The sequence below is a fragment of the Lolium rigidum genome, chromosome 7 (assembly GCF_022539505.1).
Source record: "Lolium rigidum isolate FL_2022 chromosome 7, APGP_CSIRO_Lrig_0.1, whole genome shotgun sequence".
In the NCBI taxonomy this organism is placed as follows: Eukaryota; Viridiplantae; Streptophyta; class Magnoliopsida; order Poales; family Poaceae; genus Lolium; species Lolium rigidum.
The window spans coordinates 135,475,985-135,501,489 of NC_061514.1; the positions used below are offsets into that span (position 1 = coordinate 135,475,985).

General features: G+C 44.8%; 2 protein-coding genes across 2 annotated transcripts; both read right to left on the reverse strand.

The window, feature by feature from the left end:
* Positions 1-7,417: 7,417 nt before the first annotated feature.
* On the reverse strand, positions 7,418-11,161 carry LOC124676388 (COP9 signalosome complex subunit 8-like). Its single transcript, XM_047212459.1, has 5 exons — positions 10,993-11,161; positions 10,810-10,886; positions 10,523-10,704; positions 9,245-9,352; positions 7,418-7,789 (listed from the first exon to the last, which is right to left on the reverse strand). The coding sequence occupies exons 1-5, from the start codon at positions 11,074-11,076 to the stop codon at positions 7,650-7,652; spliced, it is 591 nt and encodes a 196-aa protein (XP_047068415.1). The 5' UTR covers positions 11,077-11,161; the 3' UTR covers positions 7,418-7,649.
* Positions 11,162-14,136: 2,975 nt separating this feature from the next.
* Positions 14,137-16,925, reverse strand: LOC124676665 (ribonuclease P protein subunit p25-like). Its single transcript, XM_047212708.1, has 7 exons — positions 16,701-16,925; positions 16,043-16,123; positions 15,867-15,955; positions 15,698-15,772; positions 15,249-15,370; positions 14,918-15,121; positions 14,137-14,504 (listed from the first exon to the last, which is right to left on the reverse strand). The coding sequence occupies exons 1-7, from the start codon at positions 16,821-16,823 to the stop codon at positions 14,401-14,403; spliced, it is 798 nt and encodes a 265-aa protein (XP_047068664.1). The 5' UTR covers positions 16,824-16,925; the 3' UTR covers positions 14,137-14,400.
* Between the last annotated feature and the right edge of the window lie 8,580 nt (positions 16,926-25,505).

A 25,505-nucleotide genomic window follows, 5' to 3' on the forward strand; every position in this document is an offset into this window, starting at 1 on the left:
ACTAACGCTGTTTTCAGCAGAACTGTTCTGGTGTCTCGTTTTTGTGCAGAAATCCAACTTTCAGGAAAAACCTCGGAATTTTGACAGAAGGCCCTGTTTTCCCAGGAAACTTACGGAGCCAGAAGGGCAAGTCAGGTGGAGGCCCGAGGGCCCCACACCCTAGGGCGGCGCGGCCCAGGAGGGGGCGCGCGGCCCTAGCGTGTGGCCCCCTCGGCCGGCCTCCGACGCCCTCCTTCGGACTACTTATCGGCCTCGACCTAAAAATGCACAGGGAGAAGTCGAAGTCGCCAGAAACCCTCCAGAACGCCGCCACATCGCGAAACTCCGTCTCAGGAGCCAGAAGTCTCCGTTCTGGCACTCCGCCGGGACGGGGAATTGGAGGAGATCATCGCCATCATCACCACCGACGCCTCTCCATCGACCAGCCATGTTTCCCCCATCCATCTGTGAGTAATTCCCCCGCTGTAGGCTGAAGGGGGTGGTAGGGATTGGATGAGATTGGTCATGTAATAGTCATAAGATTGTTACGGCATAGTGCCTAGTATCCGTAGATGTTACTTTTATGATATTGTTGCAACTTGTTATGCTTAATGCTTGTCACTAGGGCCCGAGTGCCATGATCTCAGATCTGAACATGTTATTGATTCATGAAGATATTCGTTGTTTATGATCTTACCTGCAAGTTGTATACACATGTCGCTGTCCGGAACCAATGGCCCCGAAGTGACAGAAATCGGGACAACCGGAGGGGTTGGTAGTAATGTGAGGATCACATGTGTTCACGGAGTGTTAATGCTTTGCTCCGGTACTCTATTAAAAGGAGTACCTTAATATCCAGTAGTTTCCCTTGAGGCCCGGCTGCCTCCGGTTGGTAGGACAAAAGATGTTGTGCAAGTTTCTCATTGCGAGCACGTACGACTATAATTGGAACAGATGCCTATTGATTGACTAGTACTTGGATACCGTTTTATTATTATCTGCAAATGCCCCTGCTTTGACTGTTACATGAGTTTCTCTCATCCATGCAACGCCCGTTCATCCGTCCCTGTGCCTACAGTATTTTAATCATGTTGTTTACTATAATCAATACTGCTGTCTTTGTTACTCTGCTGCTGTTATTTTACTACTGCTACTACTATAAAACTGTTACTACTGATAAACTCTTGCGAGCAAGTCTGTTTCCAGGTGCAGCTGAATTGACAACTCCGCTGTTAAGGCTTTCAAGTATTCTTTGTCTCCCCTTGTGTCGAATCAATAAATTGGGTTTTACTTCCCGCGAAGACTGTTGCGATCCCCTATACTTGTGGGTCATCAGGGACCAATTTTGATCTGTTTACCTCCGGGAGACTCTTTGAGTTCGACACGTAAAGTTACAAATCTTTTTATTCCTAATACAATTCTATCTTTCCATATCAACAGCTAATTGGGCTTCCGAGCTTCATATTCGTCGACTCATGGGCCTTCAATAAACCCCGGGTACCATCTTCGGCAGGCCCACTGGGGATGCCTATGTCAACGAAGTTACAAGGCACTCATGGCTTCCCCAAAAGTAACATCATATCATCGAACCACAAAGAAACAAGCTTGCACGCCCGGGAGAAACAAAACATTCAAACTAGTTGTGGCCAGTGGCAAAGTTGTAGATTCCGACAGTGGTCGAGGGGAGACCCGCTAAGCATACCCACGTGTGGTTAGAGCGCTCAGTCTCGGAACATATAACAAGAACTCGGGGTCCTAGATTATTTAAGAAACACAAGTGAGCCGTCATAAAACGATCAGCTGACTCACCGATGCTTCCGCTAAGCAACTACTAAGAGATATATCCATAAGCCATGTGTCATGATTCCCCAACAGATAACCCGATAAGATAACAAAATGGTAACAAGATATAAACGGCACTAGCATGCACTACGACTTGCAAGGCAGACACGATAACCAAACAATAGTTGTAGGAGGTGGTGGTGGCAATATGGGCTGCTTGAGGTAACAAGTCGAAGGGACATGTGACAAGAACGCAACTCAAGGCTAGCATAAGAGAGAAGGCAAAATAAAATAGGTGAGCGACTCCTGCAGAGACAAGAGTTTAGGATATGTTTGCCTGTTAAAGATTGTCGAAGTGCATCCGGAGGACTTGTCGTATCTCACCGCACCACTTCGCGATCCTATCCAGGAAGAAGGAAATGCTGGAACAAATAACGTATACAAATCTTACTACTACGGATAAGGACGAGCATGCTCAAGATATGATATGCATGACATGGCAAAGATGGTGCAATGCATCTTATCCAAATTAAGCGGATCGGAACCCCGGACGAGCAAATTAGGTTAGAGTTGCATTTCCTGCCGACAAAGTTAAGTGTTATTTAACATGACATATCATGGCAGGGGTGAGCTATTTCAAGTTTAAACGGAGTGGGGAAAACCTAGGTGGTGTTCCGAAATAGGTTTGATATTAGGTGATATGCACAATCTACACGTCACGACATGATGCGAGCTGCAAACAGGCACATAGATGGCATATTCATGATCCTTGCATTTTTCTGATCAAAATGAATATAAAATTTGTAGCAATTGGATTTGTAAAAGCGCAAAAACAAATAGTTTGAAAAGAATCTGATTGACAGGTGGGGCTGCTAGGCGCCAGCGAGGCAGAGCTCAAAAAGGTTGGTTCAAAGCGCGCCGGCGGGGAACCGAACCTGGGTCGCTCGTGTGTGAAGCCATGGTGGAACCAGTATGCTGTATGCTGAGATTCGAAAGAATACGGGACTCAGCCAATCTGAGGTGTAGCGGGTGGATAACTGAAAACGTGACAGCGCGAGTTCCTGTAGACGGATTTTAAAGCTGTGTCCGAGACGAATCTGGGCACGGTTTTGAGCGAAACAAAAGACGTTGAGAAACTACGCAGTGGTGCGCTTCCAAGGATGCTGACGGATGGTGCTGAAGTGGTCGGGGATGCCGGTGAGCTTCGCCGAAAAACGGAACGCGACACGGCGAGAAACAAATGATCTGAAAACTGATTTCTGGATCGAACTTTGGTCGAAGATGGCGTCGCCGATACTGCATGGTTTGAGGTGATTCAAATATCAAAACAAAGCTGAAGATGTTGTGCATCTACTGGAACAAGAATCTCGAACAGAGGAGTGTTTAGTCCGAATCTTCATCACATAACTAACTCTAAATTTGCTCAGCCGTATCAATTGCACGTGTAATTTCCCTAGTTTAAATAAAAAAATAAAGGAAAAAAAATCTGCAACGTGGTCCGGATCATCAAAGAAATAAAAATTCTGAAGTATTCAGGTTTGTCGAGGCATCTTAAATAGCCCTGAAATCTTCATAATATGTTCTATGCACTAAAAGATTTGGTTTAGTAATTCTGCACACAATGTTTAAGTAAATTCATATATGTCCGGGTATGGATAAGATTGTTCACTCTCGATACGGACACATACTACTTTATTCGAGAACACCACAAGCGGTATATCTTTGCACACAATGCTTACATGCATTTTTCTCTCCAGTTGAAGGACATGGATCAGAGGGATACACACTAACACTTGTGATATGCAGAGATGCATGCAGAGACATAGATCCTAGAGTGCCTTGTGCGCGCGCGGGCAGAGCCGTTGCCGCCATGCGCTTGAGTTCCTTAGGTGGGGCGTTGTGCGCGCCCGGGCAGAGCCGTTGCCGCCTTGTAGTCTTCATTGGATGGTGCCTTGTGCGCGCGCGCAGCCGGTGCCGCGTGCTTGACTTCATTGGTCGCGGCCTTGTTCACTGCCGCCTTGTGCTTGCCGTCGCCGTGGTAGGATGGAGGGGGCTTGTGGGCCGGAGGCGGAGGCGCCCGGTGTTCTCCATCATAGGACGGCGGAGGGGGCGGCCGCTTGTGGGCCGGAGGCGGAGGCACCGGGTGTTTTCCATCATAGGACGGCGGAGGGGGCGGCCGCTTGTGGGCCGGAGGCGGAGGCGCCGGGTGTTTTCCATCATAGGACGGCGGAGGGGGCGGCCGCTTGTGGGCAGGTGGAGGAGCCGGTGCCGCCTTGACCTTGACTTCATTCGGCAGGCAGGGCCGGCCCATAGCGCGGGGCAGAGGGGCGGGCCTCCAGGAGCTAGGGGCCCTGGCCCAAAATTTGTTTGCATATTTAATACACTTATACATATACTTTTTGGGTTGTATAATTTAAAATAACTCTAGAATATATAGATGTTTTATGATGTAGCATACCGCTTCTCTACTCTGATTCCTAATACCAGAAGAATCAACAATTACTCTTTAGGCCACACGGCTTAGAATAATTCTAGAAAATACAAAAGATCCAATGATACCTCTACTCTGACTCCTTTTACAAAAATAATTCAATACTTCTAAATAATTTTTTCTGGTGACATTATTTCTTCTAGCCTTTCCAAATATGAACCACAACACCGACTCCCATAAATTTTCTCCGATTAATTTTAGAGATATATATATATGTATATGTAGCTATGGTAAAAATAAGAATAATGATATATAATTTTCTTGAACAATAGAAATAAATAGTTTCAATATCTTTACTGAGATTTTAAAGACCATGGATCTTTCAAATGTAAATATTATTTAGTTTGCTATTGCATTACCCGAATATTTCTCTTGTGGAATACTAATAATATTTTTTTAAATTATGCGTAACCAAATGGCGGAACATGACGGAGATTGTTAGGGGTGCCAAGAACACCAATCGTACTTAAACTGTGAATAAAATGTAAAAATAGCATAAATATATATCTTTAAGGAATTCTCCATAGTAGGGGGCCATGGCCCCCTGCCCTAAAAAGCTTTGACACATTAAAGAAGGGGCCTTTGGTGCCGTGTTGCCCTAGGGCCCTCGAAATCTATGGGCCGGCCCTGTCGGCAGGGCCTTGTTAGAGACACGAAGCGGAGTTGCCACCTTGTGCTTGCCGTCGCCGTCGTAGGATGGAGGATTCCCGTCATTGGGTGGCCGCTTCTGCGTCGGCGGTGCCGCTGGCGGCGCCGCTGCTCGACATTCCGTGGTGGAGTGGACGCCGACGGACACGGACGCGTTGGTGGACTTTTGTTGGCAGTGGCGGTGGGGAGTGGGGATGTGTGCTTTCCGTCATAGGACTGGGGAGCGTTGAGGGAGGTAGGAGGCGCTTGTGCCAGTGGTGGCTTGGGGGCCTCCGTCGCGGCCTGGGTCACGAAGACCAGCAGGCTGACGGCCACGAGGGCCGCCAGGAGACCGCGCATTGTCTCTCGAACTCCCTCTGGCTCAGTTCTCTCTTGGCTGTCTCTTGTGAGAAGCGTAGCCAGGTTTATATACACGGGTGGAGCCGCATTGCGGCGAGAGTAAGGGTGACTTCTTTTGGGCTTCTGCTTATGCATAAGCTGGCTTATGGATTTCGGTGGGGAAAAACCGTGGTGGGAAGAAGCTCTAAGAAACTGGTTACTCCTATTCTTTTGGGCTTATGTAATTTTGGCTTATTGGATGTGTTAAGTTGTGAAATGTCTAGAATGTCCTTAAATTTGATATATGCATTGCATATGTGATGATACCATACGTAGGCTAGTTTTTAGTAGAAAATGAGTTAGAAATGAATTAATAAAATAACAAGAAATTATGATAATAAAAAATACTATATTTTAGTTCGTACCAAAGTCCAACGTTGAACAGAGGAGTCTGATTGATACGGAATCAATGATTGCATCGCCGAAAAGACTCGCCAACAGCAACCGAGGGCATGGACGTGATCACAAGAGCATGAGGTTTCCATTTCTGAAAAGAAAAGTAGGTGCTGCTACAGGTGAAAAGATCGGCCATGGGGATTGACTGGCGGCGAGGCAGGTCAGGACGGAAGCGGCATGGTCCGCGATTGTGGAGCGGCAGGGGAGGAAACCGGCGTGGGCAGCGATGGTGGAGTGAAGCGGTGGTGGAGCGGGCTGCAGCAGGGAGGAAACCAAGCGGGGTGTGCGTGCGATGGTGGGAAGGTGCGATGTGGACAGTTGGGGTTGACTCCTTTTTTTATTTTTAGATGGCCGAAGCGATATGTGAACCGGAGTGGCGTTTCTATGTAAATTGAGCGGAAAACGAGGGGCAAATTCATGTACCGTTTCGGCACTCTAGGCCAGAAGCTCGGGAAACTCGTCTCGGGCAGTTTCTACGATTACACTACGGTCTGGCTTTGCGGTCCAAATAAGCGTTGCCGAAGCCGGATACATCTTTTGGGCTTGAACGGTTCACCACCTAGAAGCCCACCCAGAAGCTAAAAAGAAGTCAGCCTAAAGCATGTGGACGGCTGGTCTTCAAAGTAGGTGTACCGAAAAAAATGGTGTCATTCTTTTTTAATTCCAAAAGAGGGGTTTATATTAAATGAACACTATATGCATGTACTGTACATGAGGATAGTTACGTGCGCAACTACATATAAGCTACTCCAACGCATGATCGGATCGTTTGGGAACTCATCCAGTCTCCAAGGTTGTTGAGGATTCTGTGAAACTAGGATATTGATTGCGGTGGGCTGTACGTGTTGCCAATAATCCTCCAGCTGCGGCCGAGGAGGAGTAATACATTTTATCTTTCGACCATAATTAGAGAACAGAAAGAGACATAGAGTTTACAAAAACTGTATGCAAGCTGCTACCACCTCACTAGCACTAGACTGATTCATTTGGCCAATATGCGCATATTAGTTGAGGATGGCGTGCAAGGAGTTCATAAGATATAGCATGTGTGTCGCTACCACCTCCTGTCGTTGCTAGCCTCAGCAGGCCCACCACCTCCAGCAGCGTCAGCAGCCCGGCCACCGCGTAGCTCTCCATCGCCGCGTCAACTGTTTGAGAAAGCACTGCATTTGCATAATTGCATGTATCATACGCATGATACTTCTATATGATATACTATGTATTGTGATTAGTCTTAGAGAATGAATGTTCAAAGTATCGTTTGCCATGCCACGTGTGGTGTGCGTATGTAGTCTTGGAAGGTATCAGGAATTAAGTCGTGCCGAACAACTGACCAGCAACTCTGATAGCGCGTTGTACTGAAGATGTCACGGACAGTGATGTGGCTCCTGATCCTTCTACCAGATTGAGTGGATAGGATACATGTGCAAGTTGTGGTGGATAATCAAAATAGGGGTAGACTTTTTCTATATATACATGTTGATTTCAAATGTTGCATCATGTACGCTTATAGAAATGTCATCATATAAATTCCAATTGCGACAACCAAACAACAAAGGCAAAACTGTATCAACAAGGCTCAAGGAATATGACTAATGAAGAAAAACGACAGGTCCATCAGATCTTAGATCAATTATATGATCTATTACCTCAGTTCCAAAATATAAGCCTTTTTAGGAAGCTAAGGCTTATATTTCAGAGGTAGTAAAACAAAAACAGACGTCACAAACCTCTGGTTCAACCTAAGCAGAGCATCACTCGCTTCAGTGTTCATTTGATTGCACGAATTGCCGTGATAAGAAGGAAATGAAACAGAAAAGGCAAACTCGGTAACCAGAAGACAATCCCAGAAGCGTATTAAGTACTGGCTGAGATTCCTTTCCAGCCAAAACACAATCTAGTCATACAGTATTATGTAACCATGCATGATTAATACTATGCCTTAAGAGTAGAAAAAGTAACTGGTGCCAGGACATCAGTGCTCCAGGTGGAAAACACATTCAGTTAAACGCTGCAGTTTGCTTGCATCGAGCTTCTGGTTCGTCTGCGGCTTTTGTTTTGTGACGGTAAGCATCTTGGCTGCCGCATCCAGACTCCAACCATTTTGCACGGCATCTGCATTGAGGAAAAAGGAAACAATTGTCATCAGCTGCACTGAAATAAGCAAAAGCAGCTGTTCAACAATATATATATAATTGAAAAACACGTGCATAACTATTTTATATGTGTGATATCGATCAAGGAAAAGAACTGTGCAATAATATAATTGAATAACTAATCAAGTAAAATTGGAATGGTAACACAGGATGCACTAGACAATTCAAGTGTAACTGCAAACACAAATGTAGTTGGTTGCATCCAACATGACCACTGACACTGCAAAGTGGTTCTTAACGGCAAGTTGACATGGATATCTTGAAATAATACCTCTCACTATTTTGTATAAAAATCCAAGACTATTTGTGTAGGCATAAGCTATTATATTCTATCACTTCAGAAAAAAATTACTCCTAACTATGTTTCTAAAAGAAGATTTTAACTACAAATATATAAATAATGATTGGGGCCCACCAATGGCTCAGAAATTTGGGTAACAAAAAAATCAGCACTGCTTAATTGATCCTCTAAAGTGAACTTGACTTCTCTAGAACATCCTCATTCTAAACGATAATGTGGTAAGCAAACAACATTGTGAATGTCCAATGCCCAATTAAGGAAGAAATGTGGACAGCACTTTTGATAGCCTGAAATGGAATTTAGTTGCCATACACGAAATATTTCGACTCTGTTAACTTCAGCCAGCATGTCAAGGGCAATGTATTAAATGCAACCTTATAGCACAAGAATATTATGCCGGCATAAAATTAAGGAGGCATCCATTATTCACTTCATGTCCAAAGATTGGCACTTGAAGATTTACCGCCAGATAAGGTCCCAGGGCCCAGGCAACATGTCAGAGTGAAAGAGGTGGTAAATGATAAAGTGCCAATCCTTGGGGTCGTAAATCCAAATCTACCAATATTTTAAATGGGGAGCAGAGCACTTGTGCATCCAAATAAATCATAATCATATCACTATCAAAAGGAACGTAAAATATATACACAGTAGATGGTTAAATAGTAGATGGATGGAGAGAATAAGAATGGTCTGTTGTTATCGTAATGTAAGTTAGATATCAGAAGGTTAGGACTTCTGAAAGAGGTAACTGGATCTGGGCCTCCTGGCCAGTAATATGTGTTCAGAGAGAAGTACTCAAATAAAATATGAAGGAAGGTAGCCATCTCAATATGCTCAGTTTTGATGGTGCAGCTAATGACACGCTCCTCAAGGATAGCAACACTCAATAGACAACTAAACTAACCTTTTGTAAGAAATCACCTCACTCGGTAACAAAATTAGTGTTTGTTTTACGTATGAGGGTAACACTTCATACGGAAAGATCTATTCTAAGATGAAGAAATGCAGTGTGCATGCTTCAAACAAAACAAGTAACTGAACATGTTAGAATGCTCAATAGGTAAAAAAAATACTTGGAAGTTCGCTATTAACTAGCAGGTTCTCAAAACATACAGTTAGTAGCATCCTCCTCGCTCATCCCCATGAAGTGAGCCACATCTGCAACGCTGATTGTGGAATATGCAGAAGTCAACAGCTCGAATATCCTCTTTCTGTAGCTTTCTACATATGGCAAACAAAAGTGCAAATTCTGAGTTAACCAGTAAGGCAATAACGTAATCACAAACAAAAACAATGCTACATTACTTCCAAAGTTCCAAGTAAACTTCAAGACCAGATGACAATGCAAGCAACAGGGAAATTTGAACCACGTGATAAGTTCAGAAGTCAACCTTTTTGGACAGGTAATTGGCATAAAGATTCATAAAAGAACATATAACCTCTATATCAATTAAAAATACCACATCAGTGCCACGTAAGGACTGTAGCTGGCATAACTGTACTTTCCAAACAGACGAAGAATGCATTGAAGTGTTCCATTCGTTGCATCACGTTGTTAATTGGACAAACTGTCCACATCTGCGGCATTTAGGAACCAAAAAAAAAAAGATCTCTTATCTAAGCACTATCAAAAGTTCAAAACCATGTGTATACATTGGAGACATAAACCTGGTGTTGCAGCCATCTATGGGAACAATATTTCATATATGTGTAGGAAGCTTCAACAGCCAAACCATAGTAGAACAAACCTCTACTACCAATGTCGGAGTCATATTGAGTGAGGATCTTGTCCGATTGCACCGATAAATCTTCTCCATGAATACTCTATAAAGATAACCCACTTATCTCCCTGCCCCCCATCCCCACCACTAAACAGAGCTCCCACAAGTCCATCAAAGCAAGCAATCCAAACTAAACTACATTACACAACTAGCAAAGTAGTTACTTCCATTTGTTGCATCATGTTGTTTATTAGACAAACGGTCCAAATCTGCAGTACTTAGGCACGAAAAAATAATCTCTTATCTAAACACCACTAAAATCCCATGTGGATATAACGAATATATAAAGCCAGTGTGACAGACACCTATGGGACCAAATATTTTCTCATATGTTGTAAGCTTCTTCAACAACCAGACCATAATAGCACAAGCCTTTTACTACCAATGTCTCCTTCATATTCAGCTAGGATCTTGCCCAATTACACAGATAAATCTTCTCCATGAACACTCCATTGACACAACCCACTCATCTGCATCTCCCCACCCTCACCTCAAAATAAAAACACCACAGCTCCATAGAAACAAGCAATCCAAGCTACACTACATTATGCAACCAGCGAAGAAAACAAATATATACCATGCTAAACAGTAAAAAGCACAAGCAAAATACCTACGAAGGCGGCCACAAAATCAGCGATTTCAGGGCCCCACTCGAACCCCTGTACGCTCGTGTAGACGCCGGCGTAGTCGCGGTTCCAGAGGCACTGGCCAATCTTCCAGACGGCGGCAAGCTCCGGATGCGCGTCCTTCACCTCCTGAGGCACCGTCTTCCACAGAAACCTCGCGCTGTTCCTGCTCCGCACAACATTGGCACGTAAACCCTAGGTTGGAACCCCAAATCCGGACGCGGCAAAATTGACAAAAACAGGGGGGGATTGGGTGGAGCAAATCACATACAGGTCGTTGAGGTAGAGGTGGGCGAGTAGGTGGACGGCGTAGGGCCAGCCGTCGGTGGCGGCGCCCTGGGACGCGACCTGCGAGTCGATTCGCGGAACGCGTAAGGGGAGGGGAGTTGGGGATACAATTCGTCGCTAACCCTTGTGCGGGCGGGTGGGACGGAGGAGAGGGGCGCGCGCGTACCTGGAGGAAGAGGTCGTCGCAGATGGGGGCGAGGTCGGGGTAGGACTTGGCGGCGAGCGCCGCGTTCACGGTGGAGAGATCCATCGGCGGAGGAGGAGATGGCCGGCGGTGGGGGACGGGAGGAGGAGGGTTTTGGCCTGTGGGATTCGAGGAATTGGGGCAGGTTCTGGCTTCTTTGTTTCCGGGGAGAATACCGAGCAAGAGCATAGGATGGTGTATATCGATCTTGCCGGTCTGGCCCAGCCACTTTTTTCTGGACCAGCCCAATTACTTTGAATGGCTTTGTTCGGTTTTGATTTTTTAAACTTGCAGTGTTGTTTGCGAAAATCCAATAATTTAGTGATAGTTCAAGTCGTTTGGTATCCATCATTTGGGCCTGGAATTCTGGAATTCATTTTGGAATTTCATAGGTGGGCTGTTTGGTTGTCACAGAATTGGATCATCATTTCATTTAGGAAATCCAGCAAAATAACACCATGGGTAAACACAATTTCGAGCTGAGACCTGTCATTTGCAATTCTTGTGGAAGCCATTTACAAATTCAATATTGAATTATGTTGTCATCTGCAATTCCTGTGACAACCAAACAAGTGTACATTTCTGGAATTACAATGTAAATGAAATGAATGCATGTATTCATTTCAAAATGCTACAAATGAAATGAAAGTCTGGCTTCCAAACGACTCTTTATTGTAATCCAAAAGTTGTCATTTACTAATTATTGTTTTGTAAAACACACTGACGCTCACACCGTATCTTTGTGAACACCACCAAAAGACTAAGTCTAAAAAACTGATTCGGCAGACCGACCTATCCATCGAACCACATGTTGGTTCTCTATTTACTACTGGTTTTTTGAAAGAACACAACAATTTATTTATCACATATTATGAATACAAAGAATTCCCCGAGTGCAGTCCGGAATAGAGTTAAAAACCTCACTAAAAGGAAAAAATGATAAGATTTCGCTAAACAATGTGTTGCTTCACTAAGACTTCACGTGGACAAAGGAGACCTCCGTGAAGACATCAACCATGGATCTGATTTCTCCAACTAGGATGCCCACCACCGAGCGATCCAGGATCGATGATTGAAGATGTTGGACCAAAGAAAGGCCGTCAGTGGCAACAAATACCTAGTCCAACCCCTTCTCCCGTGCGAGGGATACCGTCCGCTGCAGAGCCAGAGCTTCAGCATACTCAGGTGAAGAGAACCCTTGTAGCTATTGACGCCAAGCACCATTGAATACACCGCGATGATCGCGGGTACTAGTTATTAGAGAAGACGAACACTACAATGCTATGGAAAACATGTATTGTCATGATTGTTTCTTGTTTCTTTCTCAGTCAGAAGCATGGGCCTCTTTGTACTTCACTGTCACTACTATTGCGGCGCACCCTAGACTGTCAGCTAAGTGCAACTAGACAAGACCGTGCGTCTTGCCCATCATACGATTTAATTAGACCTATGAATATGGATCATCTAAAATATAAAACACCCACATGTAGCACTTTTTTGTTTGCTTGCAATATGGTTGCAACATATCTCCATACAATCCCATAAAAATTACCCAAATTCATTGCAACATTGAAATATTTTCGTAAGCAAGAAATTAAGGGTACACAATTCCCACTCTTTTGCAATAAAATGTTCAAAGTGTGTCGCAACATGAAAACCATACCCACTAACAAAGAAGCAGTTTTGCAACATGAGAAAATCTCCTTGAAACATACACCCAACTTTGCAATATGTTGCTCATGACTACACAGCAAACATCATACTTAATCATCATACTTAATTGGGATGAAAGACAATATGGAACATCAAAAGCTCCCAAACAATCACTAACATGCAACATCAACAAAAGGCACCGCCCTTTCACCGATTTCGGGTATGTCTCTTTTCAACGTCGGATTGCACGACCCTGCACATGTTCCTCTCAGCCCACCATTGACCTCAAGCTCTTTGGCACGACATAAATTCACCATGAAGACATGACGAGGTCATCTATGTTGCTTATGTACTCATGGAGTGGAAGCGAGGGAATGATGTAGAGAAGAAATAGACGTTGAGGGAGGCAAGAGAAAGAGAGGCGACTCAGAAAGAGACAATAACAAGGGAGTAGAAGGGAGGGGAATATATTTTTAGGTTGAACTCGTTGGACATGACCGATTCTTTCGATATTTGTTCTAATTTATCGTCTACTTTTGTGGAAAATGTTAAATAAACTTGTTATATGGAACTTAACGTCTCTCAATTAGGTCGTTGCACGTATTTTAGCAAGACCGGAAAAAGGTGAAAGGTTGGGACCCATTACCTAGGGCCTCTTAATTTCTCAAAATTAAATCTTCTATTTTGAGAAATTAACAACACTCCTCTTAATCTCTCAAAATTACTTCCAATAGAAGTGAAAATAGGGGAAAGCATCAAAAAAGTGTTGCAACAACATGGAAAAAATGAATTTCGCTAACAGGATTGGGTAGATCTTTCGGCAAAGGAGTGCAAAATGAAAGTTTGGAAAAGGTTAAACCACTTACAATAATATACTACCTCCATCCCAAAGCTTAAGGCTTATATTTTATTAAAAAATATCAAACAAGTAAAATTTAACCAAATTTTTAAAAAAATCTATCAACAAATACGAAAATATATTTCATTATCTATTTAATGATACTCGTATTAATTTTTTATTTTGCATGTTAATGATTTTTGGTAAAAGCTTAGTCAAATTTGATATAGTTTTCTAAAAATAATATAAGCTTTTAAGTTTTGGGATGGAGGTATTAGTCTCTAATGATATAACCCTCCAAATCTCTCAAAAAATGCTTTAAATTTCGTTAAATCAAATCAAAACTCAGATTAGAAGGTAAAAGCGGGGCTGCGGACTGCGGTATCAACTCAAACACGACAAGCCTACTCTCCACACCATACGTCCCTCTACTTCTTGTTAACCTGATTTGCTTTGTAAGGATCAGGTGACAACACTGAATGTCCGTGCTCAATGCCGTTTGTAAAACTGGTCAGATTTGAGCAATCACCTGTGTTCCTAAAGTACACTATTGCCCACAATAATGAACACACCAGACCGAAAGCTAGTTCAGCAACGGTTGCACATTTAGAACATTAGAACAAAACTGTGGAACATCATAAAAGAATCTTCTGGGCTAGATTTGACGATTAACACATTAAAGATGCTACAATGCACAGTTGGAATGATACCAGGTCTGATAATAAAACAAATGGAAGAAAAACCTAGCTACAAAATCATAACTAGCCACATCCCCCACACTGGAGTTCCCTCTGTCAACTTTAAACATAAACCTAACCAGATAAAGTTACAACAGAAGATAGCATTAATCTACTAGCAAAGATGACTTGTCGCATTCCATAGCTGATGGGCCAGCCAATCTACTCTTGAGGAGGTCCTTGAGGAGGAGGTCCACGGCCACGACCCCCACCACGTCCACGACCACGGCCTCTGCCCCGACCTCGGCCCCTTTCCCTATCACCTTCTGCATGAGATAAGTAATTATAAGTTTCTGCTTCTACAATATCTTAAATGCTATTAAGCACAATCCGTGAGGTACCACATACAATGTCACAAAATATGAAAGGAATTCAAGGTAATGCCAATTTATAACATCAATACTACCACTGTTCCTAAATACTCCTAAATTGAACTCCCAAAACAATATATATATTTATTACAAACCTAGGGTGTACTTTCTAAGAAATCATTTTCATTGACCCACGCATTAACTGTTGTACTCAAATACTAAGATCAGTAATGATACCAAATAATGAATTTTAAAAGGTAACAAGCAAGAAACAGAAAAGTAAATTAAACTGATGAGAGAGTTATATTCAACAGAAGTAACCATAATATCAATAAACTGATGAGAGAGTTATATTCAACAGAACTAACCATAATATCCTTGCGGAGGAGGTGCGTTATACTCCCCACCATAATAACCACCAGCTTCTTCATTTACATAGCCATCACCACCATAACCCCTTCCAGGCCCAAAGGATCCCCGCCTACCCCTTCCTCTCCCCCTGCCACGATATCCCCGGGGACCCTCAAAGTCAGCATTCTCATCATCATATTCTGCCCCTCCATTGCTAAATCCTGTATTACAATGGCCCAAATGTAAAGAAAACAGAAAATCAGGAAATAGGAACAAGACCAACCAAAATAATCCATAATTTGCAGACATGACAACTTTTCAATTAAGTGTGAGCATGCAGATATTTACCTCTTCCTCTGCCCCTTCCTCGGCGGCCACGTCCTCTTCCACGGCCACTTGGTAAGTCCTCTGCATCCTGATCCAAGTCAGTTGGTGGCCTGACCTGATCAGCAGGTATCGGTGGCTGGTAACTGCAAAATTCAAAGCTGTGTTAAATATACGTCATGAAGAGAAGAATCAGCCCAAAAGAGACAACACTGTGATAAGAGATCTATTCACAAAGATTATCACTGTGACAAATTGCATTCTCGAAGAGCACTACGACAAACAGGGGAGCATCTAATTCTTTTTGTAAAAAGTTAATATTGTTGGAGAAAGAATTTACTACAGAGAATATTTCAAACAACAAGGGATTGCAAACTGTCATGTATTTGATCCTTATATATAGGACTGGAAATCATGTGCACAAAAACTCTGCAGAAAGCATCAAACATGGGGAAAGGCTGGATCCAACTAACCCAGGAGACGACGTATCCAGCTCCTTCTTCGACAAGGTAATGGTAATCAAGGAGACATGGCGAGTAGTCTCAAGGCTGTCAAAAAGACAAAGGATATAATCGCGTCAGAACACAATGTCAATTCCAACTTAAAAGAAGTATTAAGTTTAACAAAACATCAAGTGCATACATGTTAAGGCCTTCTTCCAACGGTTCCCAGGTGTCGGTGATATCAATTGACTCGATGGAGTTATTCTGGTGGAGCCCAACGATCCTTCTCTGCTCAGGGATAGCATGGACAGTTAGTAAAAATAAAACAGAACTGCAAGGTGTATCGGGTGCTAAGTTATGAAACTCCAGTTTTACCTTGAGAAGCTCTACAATGGCCACCGTCTTGTTGATAGCCCTCCCCATAGCCTTGATGACAATTTCCTCTGTGGCCTCATCCTGTTAAGTACAGGGAGTTGAGATGATTTAGGTAGTTGGAAAAGAGAGATATACCCAAGATAATTGATCAAAAAATTGAAGCACCAACGAGCGCACGCACTAGCCCAAACCAGAAGACAGCTATCACTTCTAAAATTTACTGCCCTCTATTGCATCCACATCCATACGGAACAGTGCCAGTAACAGTAGCCCAACTTAGAAATCGATTAGTGGGTATCATAGCGAAGTAGTACTAGTAGATTCCTAAAAGTTTCATCTCAAAGCAAACCCTACATATCCACCACCAACAACGGCAATAAACAAATCGCCGCAGCGGAAAGCGGTCCCTGCCTGAAACAGTTGAAATAACAGAGGGCATACTAGTCAACCAACGCCTATAGCACCACACCGAGGCCGGATGCCCTAGATCAACCTAACCAACACCTCCCGATTCGACCGTCGCGCCGGCAGCGCACTGAACCCGCACTAAACCCTAAGCCGGAAGTCGCCACATACACACACACGAACAAAAAACAAAATCGATTTCGTCCCCTTCGCGTAGAGCAAGCGGAAGCGAGGTGCGGCGCCGGCGGTTTACCTGGAGCAGGGCGAGGGCGTAGGTGATGTAGTTGCGGGTGCGTCCCTGCGCGGTGATGCGGATCTCGTTGGCGCCGATGGCCGCCTCCTCCCGCGGCTTCTCCACCCTCTGGTACCGATCCATGGGCAAAACCTCTCGCTCGAAACCGCCGGCGTCGGAGGAGACGATGTTGGGTCGCTGCGGTTGCGGTGGATTGAGGAGCGGGTCGCGGTTGGTTGCCTGGCGGAGGTCGTCGGGGTGGGCTGATATAGGAGGAGCGAGGAAGCAGAGAGCGGAACCGAAGCGGATAGGGTAGGGTTGGCGTGGGGTGGCCGGTTCTGACAGGGACCCGGTTTCGGGGTCCGGGCCCGGCACGTTTCCTCCGCGTGCTGCGTTGGGTGGATGGATTGGCGACTTGATTTGGTCCCGCTGCGGAGTGCGGGCTGATCTGGACCGTCGGTTCGCTGATCGGATGGTGGCCCGACAGGGATTTTGTCGCTGCGCGATTACAATCGACGCGTGTTTGTTTGCGTCATCTTTGTGAGTTGGGAGCCATGATCGCGTACGGACGGGTTCTTGCAAGTTCTGACTTGTGTTTGCTGAAAAGAAAAAGGATTTGGGAGTCCTGTTCCTGTAAGAATCAGCTTCCGATGGCAAACCTGCGGATTCCTAAAAGAAATCCATTGGCAAGAGATCACCGGACCAGACCCGAGCACTCTATTTTTTTTTTCTTAGTTCCAAGCGGTAGGTACATATTACAAGAACGGCCCTAAATAAAAAGAAAAATCCACCATCGTACTCGCAATTTCAGAATAGGACCGCAACAGAAAGCAAAGAATGCGATTGGGTCCTTCTCTACTCCCACTGCGACCGGACGTCAAAGCAACCACCGCCGAGAACGCCACCATGGATGAGACGACTTGTGACGAGGTCAACGAGTGGTGCCCCGCTGAGGGCGAAGAACATCCTCTGCTGTGGCTCGAGGAAGAAGATCCATTGGAGTAGCATGTTCCAAGGCGCAAGATGACCCCTTTTGGCCAAATGAAGCAACGATGCAACCTCGTCGTTGTTGATGCAACTCATAGGCTGAAGCTTCAATGAACGACCCTCGGAACCCTAGATCTCCCGAGCGCCGGTCTCGGCCCGCTTCCATCGTGGCTAGGCATGGGAAGAAAAGGTCGATGCAAAGCTCCCTCGAGATTATTAGAAGGCTCGAAAGAGACCATCCCGTTCACCTTTGGCTACAACGAACGAATCACCGTGGACGGCACGTGAGGTCACCACCACTGGCAAGCAGGAACGGCTTGTCGGCTCCCCCACTAAATAATCCTCCAGATACACGACAGAATGCCAAATAGGCATAGCACCAAACATACAGCTAGATTATAACCTACTAGACTATGTTGTACAGAAGGTCGTCCTCCTCTCCCCCGTCGCCTCTGGTTGGCGAGGCCATCGTAGAGGAGGGGGAGAGGAGCGGGGAGGGGAAGACTTCGCGACTCTTGAACAAAGGAGGAAAGAGGGAGAAAATCTGGCTGGGAGGGGGAATGAGAAGGATTGAATTGGGTTTGGTATAGCCATACAAAGCATCTTGCATTACTAGTTGGTACGGTTACAACTACTCCATCCCTTCAAAAATAATTGACTCAACGTTTTCTAGACATAGTTGTATCTACACGTGTTTTTAGCGTGTAGATATCTATATGTATTAAGAAAAAAGTTAAGTCACTTATTTTCTGACAAAGGAAGTAGTAGGATATGTAGTACAACATTGATTTTAGATCGATGTATGAGAGAGAATTTTTTTTTGAACAAGGGAAAGGGCCACAAAAGATCTCTCTACATTAAGACTGGGCGGTTACGGAGCTTTTTGTACAGGAACCCAAAATATACAAAATTACAACACAATCCTGGGTTCTAACATAAAGGACCTAAAAAAAGCAAAGTAGGAAAGCAATCCGGTCCTTCACCTATGCCGCCGCGACTCAAGCCCCTTCGCCAGACACCCTTCCTGCCACCGGGGAGAAGACCACTTGGGGCAACAAGATCGATGAGCGACACCGACGCTGCAAGAAAAGGCCTCCATATCGGAGGTTGAACTGATACCAAAAAACGACATCTCAAGAGGGCACCTGCAAGGCCATAGATCATGGCGGCATTCAGCGGCCACCATGTATCGTTCTCCAATCTGGAGCATCAATGAACCCGGAACCCCTCCAGATTCGCAGCCCCCCAGCATAGTCCAACTACATCTACTGGCCACCATGGTTGGCCGGAAGGAGGAGCAGCACATGATAACTGCAGAGGAAGAGTAGTCCCCAACAATGAACCTCGAGCTTATTTAGAGGGTAGACTACGAGGTCCTCCGTGTCCACCTCAGCCCCGACCTCCGGAGCACCCTGGATAGGAAGTTCGCCACCGCCAACCGCCGGAGAGAGCTCGATTGCACCAATAGTATGATCCCCTTTGGCATAATGCCATTCTCCACTTCGGTAAAAGCCAAACCAAACTATGCCCGTAAACATATAAGAGAGAATTCAAGCCTTGAATGGAGAGAAAATACATTATTTGCAGTTTGGTCTCCATTTGCAGTTTTTGGACGAAAGATCTCATATATATTATTTGCAGTCTGGTCTCCAAATTTGAGTAAACCTGAAAACCGAGTGAGCCTCAGCCCCACTGATGAATTAAAATCATCGGAAAAAATGTCATCACTGAATACTGATGCAGAGATCGATCGGCTATGTCCTGACGGCCGCTCCTCGCTGTGCACCATCGCACGCGCACCCTATGTCTGTGGAAGGCGATGAAGTCTGACGTGTGTTCAGCGCATGCCGTGTTTTTTTTTCTTTCATCAATCATAGCCCATGCCGTGATGCGCGTCAACAAAGCCCAGCAGCCTGGCTAGGTTCGTCTTTGTTCCTGAGACTGTGCAAAGTTTACACAGGCTCCAGTTTCAGCCCGGGGCACGGCCCAGTTATGTGTACACTTCGGCGTCAAAATTGAGAGAGGAATAGGAACGAATGCCATTCGTGCATGGTTCATTTTTTAGTCCCATACCGGAGAGTGAAGCAGACACTGGCCTGCTCAAATAGCACCGCCGCGCAGAGTGGGCGTGCCGGAGCACGCTCGATGTAGAATGCATCGGGCCAAAGTTGTGGGGAAGAGGCTCTTTCCCCTCCACCCCTCCCTCTCCGATCTCCCTCCTCTGCTCACGAAATCCTGCCAGCCGGGCTGAACCCAACCCAGGCTCGATGTAGAATGCATCGGGCCAAAGTTGTGGGGAAGAGGCTCTTTCCCCTCCACCCCTCCCTCTCCGCTCTCCCTCCTCTGCTCACGAAATCCTGCCAGCCGGGCTGAACCCAACCCACGCTCGATGTAGAATGCATCGGGCCAAAGTTGTGGGGAAGAGGCTCTTTCCCCTCCACCCCTCCCTCTCCGCTCTCCCTCCTCTGCTCACGAAATCCCGCCGCCCGGGCTGAACCCAACCCACGCTCGATGTAGAATGCATCGGGCCAAAGTTGTGGGGAAGAGGCTCTTTCCCCTCCACCCCTCCCTCTCCGCTCTCCCTCCTCTGCTCACGAAATCCTGCCAGCCGGGCTGAACCCAACCCTTCTCCGGCGGCTCAGCCGGCCGGAGATGGGGAGGGCGACGCGCCGGAGTAGATAGTAGGGGTAGTTGTAGGTTTTCTGGCGTGATGCCGTGGTTTTGGAGTAGAGCACCGTCTTCTCTGGGCAAGATCTGGTGCGTTTGGTGGTGGTGGCGGCGCGGTGAGGTGCTCCGGCGGCCGGAGACGGCGGCGCAGCCTTCTTCCCCACATATCTCCATCAATAAGCCCAAGGTCTGCTTCTTTCCTCTGGTTTTTGCCTTTGCCCTTTCTGTCCTTCTCTCGCCGGTCGGCCGTGGTGGCGAGGAGTGGAGAAGGAGGATTACGGGCAGGTGGACACCAGAGAGAAGCAGGGGCCTCACCTTCCCGGTGTTTAGGTGCGACACCGGCAAGCGGCCGAGGAGCGGCGAGCTCAAGCCCCTCAGGTGGGGGATGATCTTGTTTGCTCCTCTTGCCGAGGTCCTCCGCAATAAGCACTCTTGGCCGCAAAGCAGCGTCCTCGACATCATCAACATCGACCTGGCCGGCCGTGGCGGCGAGGAGGAAGATGAAGACGACGTTGACGGTGCTGTTCTCTGCGACCAATTTCTGCCAAATCCTCGTTGCTTGGAAGCTTTTTCGGCGAGCATCATCTCCACGGCAGCATACTGATGGCGTGTAACTCACACGTTCGTTGGGAACCCCAAGAGGAAGGTATGATGCGCACAGCAGCAAGTTTTCCCTCAGAAAGAAACCAAGGTTTATCGAACCAGGAGGAGCCAAGAAGCACGTTGAAGGTTGATGGCGGCGGGATGTAGTGCGGCGCAACACCGGAGATTCCGGCGCCAACGTGGAACCCGCACAACACAACCAAAGTACTTTGCCCCAACGAAACGAGTGAGGTTGTCAATCTCACCGGCTTACTGTAACAAAGGATTAACCGTATTGTGTGGAAGATGATTGTTTGCGAGAGAAAACAGTAAAAACAAGTATTGCAGCAGATTTGTATTTCAGTATTAAAGAATGGACCGGGGTCCACAGTTCACTAGAGGCGTCTCTCCCATAAGATAAAAGCATGTTGGGTGAACAAATTACAGTCGGGCAATTGACAAATAGAGAGGGCATAACAATGCACATACATGTCATGATAAGTATAGTGAGATTTAATTGGGCATTACGACAAAGTACATAGACCGCCATCCAAGCCGCATCTATGCCTAAAAAGTCCACCTTCAGGTTATCGTCCGAACCCCTTCCAGTATTAAGTTGCTAACAACAGACAATTGCATTAAGTATGGTGCGTAATGTAATCAACAACTACATCCTCGGACATAACGCCAATGTTTTATCCCTAGTGGCAACAAGCACAACACAACCTTAGAACTTTCTCGTCACTCGTCCCAGGTGTCAATGCAGGCATGAACCCACTATCGAGCATAAATACTCCCTCTTGGAGTTAAGAGCAAAAACTTGGCCCGAGCCTCTACTAATAACGGAGAGCATGCAAGATCATAAACAACACATATGTAATAACTTGATAATTAACATAACATGGTATTCTCTATCCATCGGATCCCGACAAACACAACATAGAGTATTACAGATAGATGATCTTGATCATGTTAGGCAGCTCACAAGATCCAACAATGAAGCACAATGAGGAGAAGACAACCATCTAGCTACTCGCTATGGACCCATAGTCCAGGGGTGAACTACTCACTCATCACTCCGGAGGCGACCATGGCGGTGTAGAGTCCTCCGGGAGATGAATCCCCTCTCCAGGCAGGGTGCCGGAGGAGATCTCCGAATCCCCGAGATGGGATTGGCGGCGGCGGCGTCTCTGGGAAGGTTTTCCGTATCGTGGTTCTTCGCATCGGGGGTTTCGCGACGGAGGCTTTAAGTAGGCGGAAGGGCGAGTCGGAGGGCCGACGAGGGGCCCACACCATAGGGCGGCGCGGGCCCCCTCCGGCCGCGCGGCCCTATGGTGGCGGCGCCTCATCGCCCCACTTCGTATCCCTTTCGGTCTTCCGGAAGGTTCGTGGCAAAATAGGACCCCGGGTCTTGATTTCGTCCAATTCCGAGAATATTTCGTTACTAGGATTTCGAAACCAAAAACAGCGAGAAAACGAGCAGAAAACGAAGCAAGCGGCTCTTCGGCATCTTGTTAATAGGTTAGTTCCGGAAAATGCACGAATATGACATAAAGTGTGCATAAAACATGTAGGTATCATCAATAATATGGCATGGATCATAAGAAATTATCGATACGTCGGAGACGTATCGGCATCCCAAGCTTAGTTCTCGCTCGTCCCGAGCAGTGTAAAACGATAACAAAGATAATTTCTGAAGTGACATGCCATCATAACCTTGATCATACTATTTGTAAACATATGTAATGAATGCAGCGATCAAAACAATGGTAATGACATGAGTAAACAAGTGAATCATAAAGCAAAGACTTTTCATGAATAGTACTTCAAGACAAGCATTAATAAGTCTTGCATAAGAGTTAACTCATAAAGCAATAAATCAAAGTAAAGGTATTGAAGCAACACAAAGGAAGATTAAGTTTCAGCGGTTGCTTTCAACTTGTAACATGTATATCTCATGGATAATTGTCAACATAGAGTAATATAACAAGTGCAATATGCAAGTATGTAGGAATCAATGCACAGTTCACACAAGTGTTTGCTTCTTGAGGTGGAGAGAGATAGGTGAACTGACTCAACATAAAAGTAAAAAAGAATGGTCCTTCAAAGAGGAAAGCATCGATTGCTATATTTGTGCTAGAGCTTTTATTTTGAAAACATGAAACAATTTTGTCAACGGTAGTAATAAAGCATATGAGTTATGTAAATTATATCTTACAAGTTGCAAGTCTCATGCATAGTATACTAATAGTGCCCGCACCTTGTCCTAATTAGCTTGGACTACCGGATCATCACATACACATGTTTTAACCAAGTGTCACAATGGGGTACCTCCATGCCGCCTGTACAAAGGTCTAAGGAGAAAGCTCGCATTTTGGATTTCTCGCTTTTGATTATTCTCAACTTAGACATCCATACCGGGACAACATGGACAACGGATAATGGACTCCTCTTTAATGCATAAGCATGTGGCAACAATTATTATTCTCATATGAGATTGAGGATATGTGTCCAAAACTGAAACTTCCACCATGATTCATGGCTTTAGTTAGCGGCCCAATGTTCTTCTCTAACAATATGCATGCTCCAACCATTAAGGTGGTAGATCGCTCTTACTTCAGACAAGACGGACATGCATAGCAACTCACATGATATTCAACAAAGAATAGTTGATGGCGTCCCCGTAAGCATGGTTATCGCACAACAAGCAACTTAATAAGAGATAAAGTGCATAAGTACATATTCAATACCACAATAGTTTTTAAGCTATTTGTCCCATGAGCTATATATTGCAAAGGTGAATGATGGAATTTTAAAGGTAGCACTCAAGCAATTTACTTTGGAATGGCGGATAAATACCATGTAGTAGGTAGGTATGGTGGACACAAATGGCATAGTGGTTGGCTCAAGGATTTTGGATGCATGAGAAGTATTCCCTCTCGATACAAGGTTTAGGCTAGCAAGGTTATTTGAAACAAACACAAGGATGAACGGTGCAGCAAAACTCACATAAAAGACATATTGTAAACATTATAAGACTCTACACCGTCTTCCTTGTTGTTCAAAACTCAATACTAGATGTTATCTAGACTCTAGAGAAACCAAATATGCAAACCAAATTAGCAAGCTCTAAGTTTTTCTTCATTAATGGGTGCAAAGTATATGATGCAAGAGCTTAAACATGAGCACAACAATTGCCAAGTATCAAATTATCCAAGACATTTTTAGAGTTACTACATGTAGCATTTTCCAATTCCAACCATATAACAATTTAACGAAGAAGAAACTTCGCCATGAATACTATGAGTAGAGCCTAAGGACATACTTGTCCATATGCTACAGCGGAGCGTGTCTCTCTCCCACAAAGTGAATGCTAGGATCCATTTTATTCAAACAAAACAAAAACAAAAACAAACCGACGCTCCAAGCAAAGTGCATAAGATGTGACGGAATAAAAATATAGTTTCAGGGGAGGAACCTGATAATGTTGTCGATGAAGAAGGGGATGCCTTGGGCATCCCCAAGCTTAGACGCTTGAGTATTATTAAAATATGCAGGGGTGAACCACCGGGGCATCCCCAAGCTTAGAGCTTTCACTCTCCTTGATCATATTGCATCATACTCCTCTCTTGATCCTTGAAAACTTCCTCCACACCAAACTCGAAACAACTCATTAGAGGGTTAGTGCACAATAAAAATTCACATGTTCAGAGGTGACACAATCATTCTTAACACTTCTGGACATTGCATAAAGCTACTTGGACATTAATAGATCAAAGAAATTCATCCAACATAGCAAAAGAGGTAATGCAAAATAAAAGGCAGAATCTGTCAAAACAGAACAGTCCGTAAAGATGGATTTTATTAGGCCACCAGACTTGCTCAAATGAAAATGCCCAAATTGAATGAAAGTTGCGTACATATCTGAGGATCATGCACGTAAATTGGCTTAATTTTCTGAGCTACCTACAGGGAGGTAGACCCAGATTCGTGACAGCAAAGAAATCTGGAACTGCGCAGTAATCCAAATCTAGTACTTACTTTACTATCAAAGACTTTACTTGGCACAAAAAAACATAAAACTAAGATAAGGAGAGGTTGCTACAGTAGTAAACAACTTCCAAGACTCAAATATAAAACAAAAATACTGTAGTAAAAACATGGGTTGTCTCCCATAAGCGCTTTTCTTTAACGCCTTTCAGCTAGGCGCAGAAAGTGTATATCAAGTAACATCAAAGGATGAAGCATCAACATCATAATTTGTTCTAATAATAGAATCATAAGGTAAATTCATTCTCTTTCTAGGGAAGTGTTCCATACCTTTCTTGAGAGGAAATTGATATTTAATATTACCTTCCTTCATATCAATAGTAGCACCAACGGTTCGAAGAAAAGGTCTTCCCAATATAATGGGGCAAGATGCATTGCATTCAATATCCAAGACAACAAAATCAACAGGGACAAGGTTATTGTTAACCATAATATGAATATTATCAACTCTCCCCAAAGGTTTCTTTTTAGCATTATCAGCGAGATTAACATCCGGATAACGAGTTTTTCAATGGTGGCAAGTCAAGCATATCATAGACT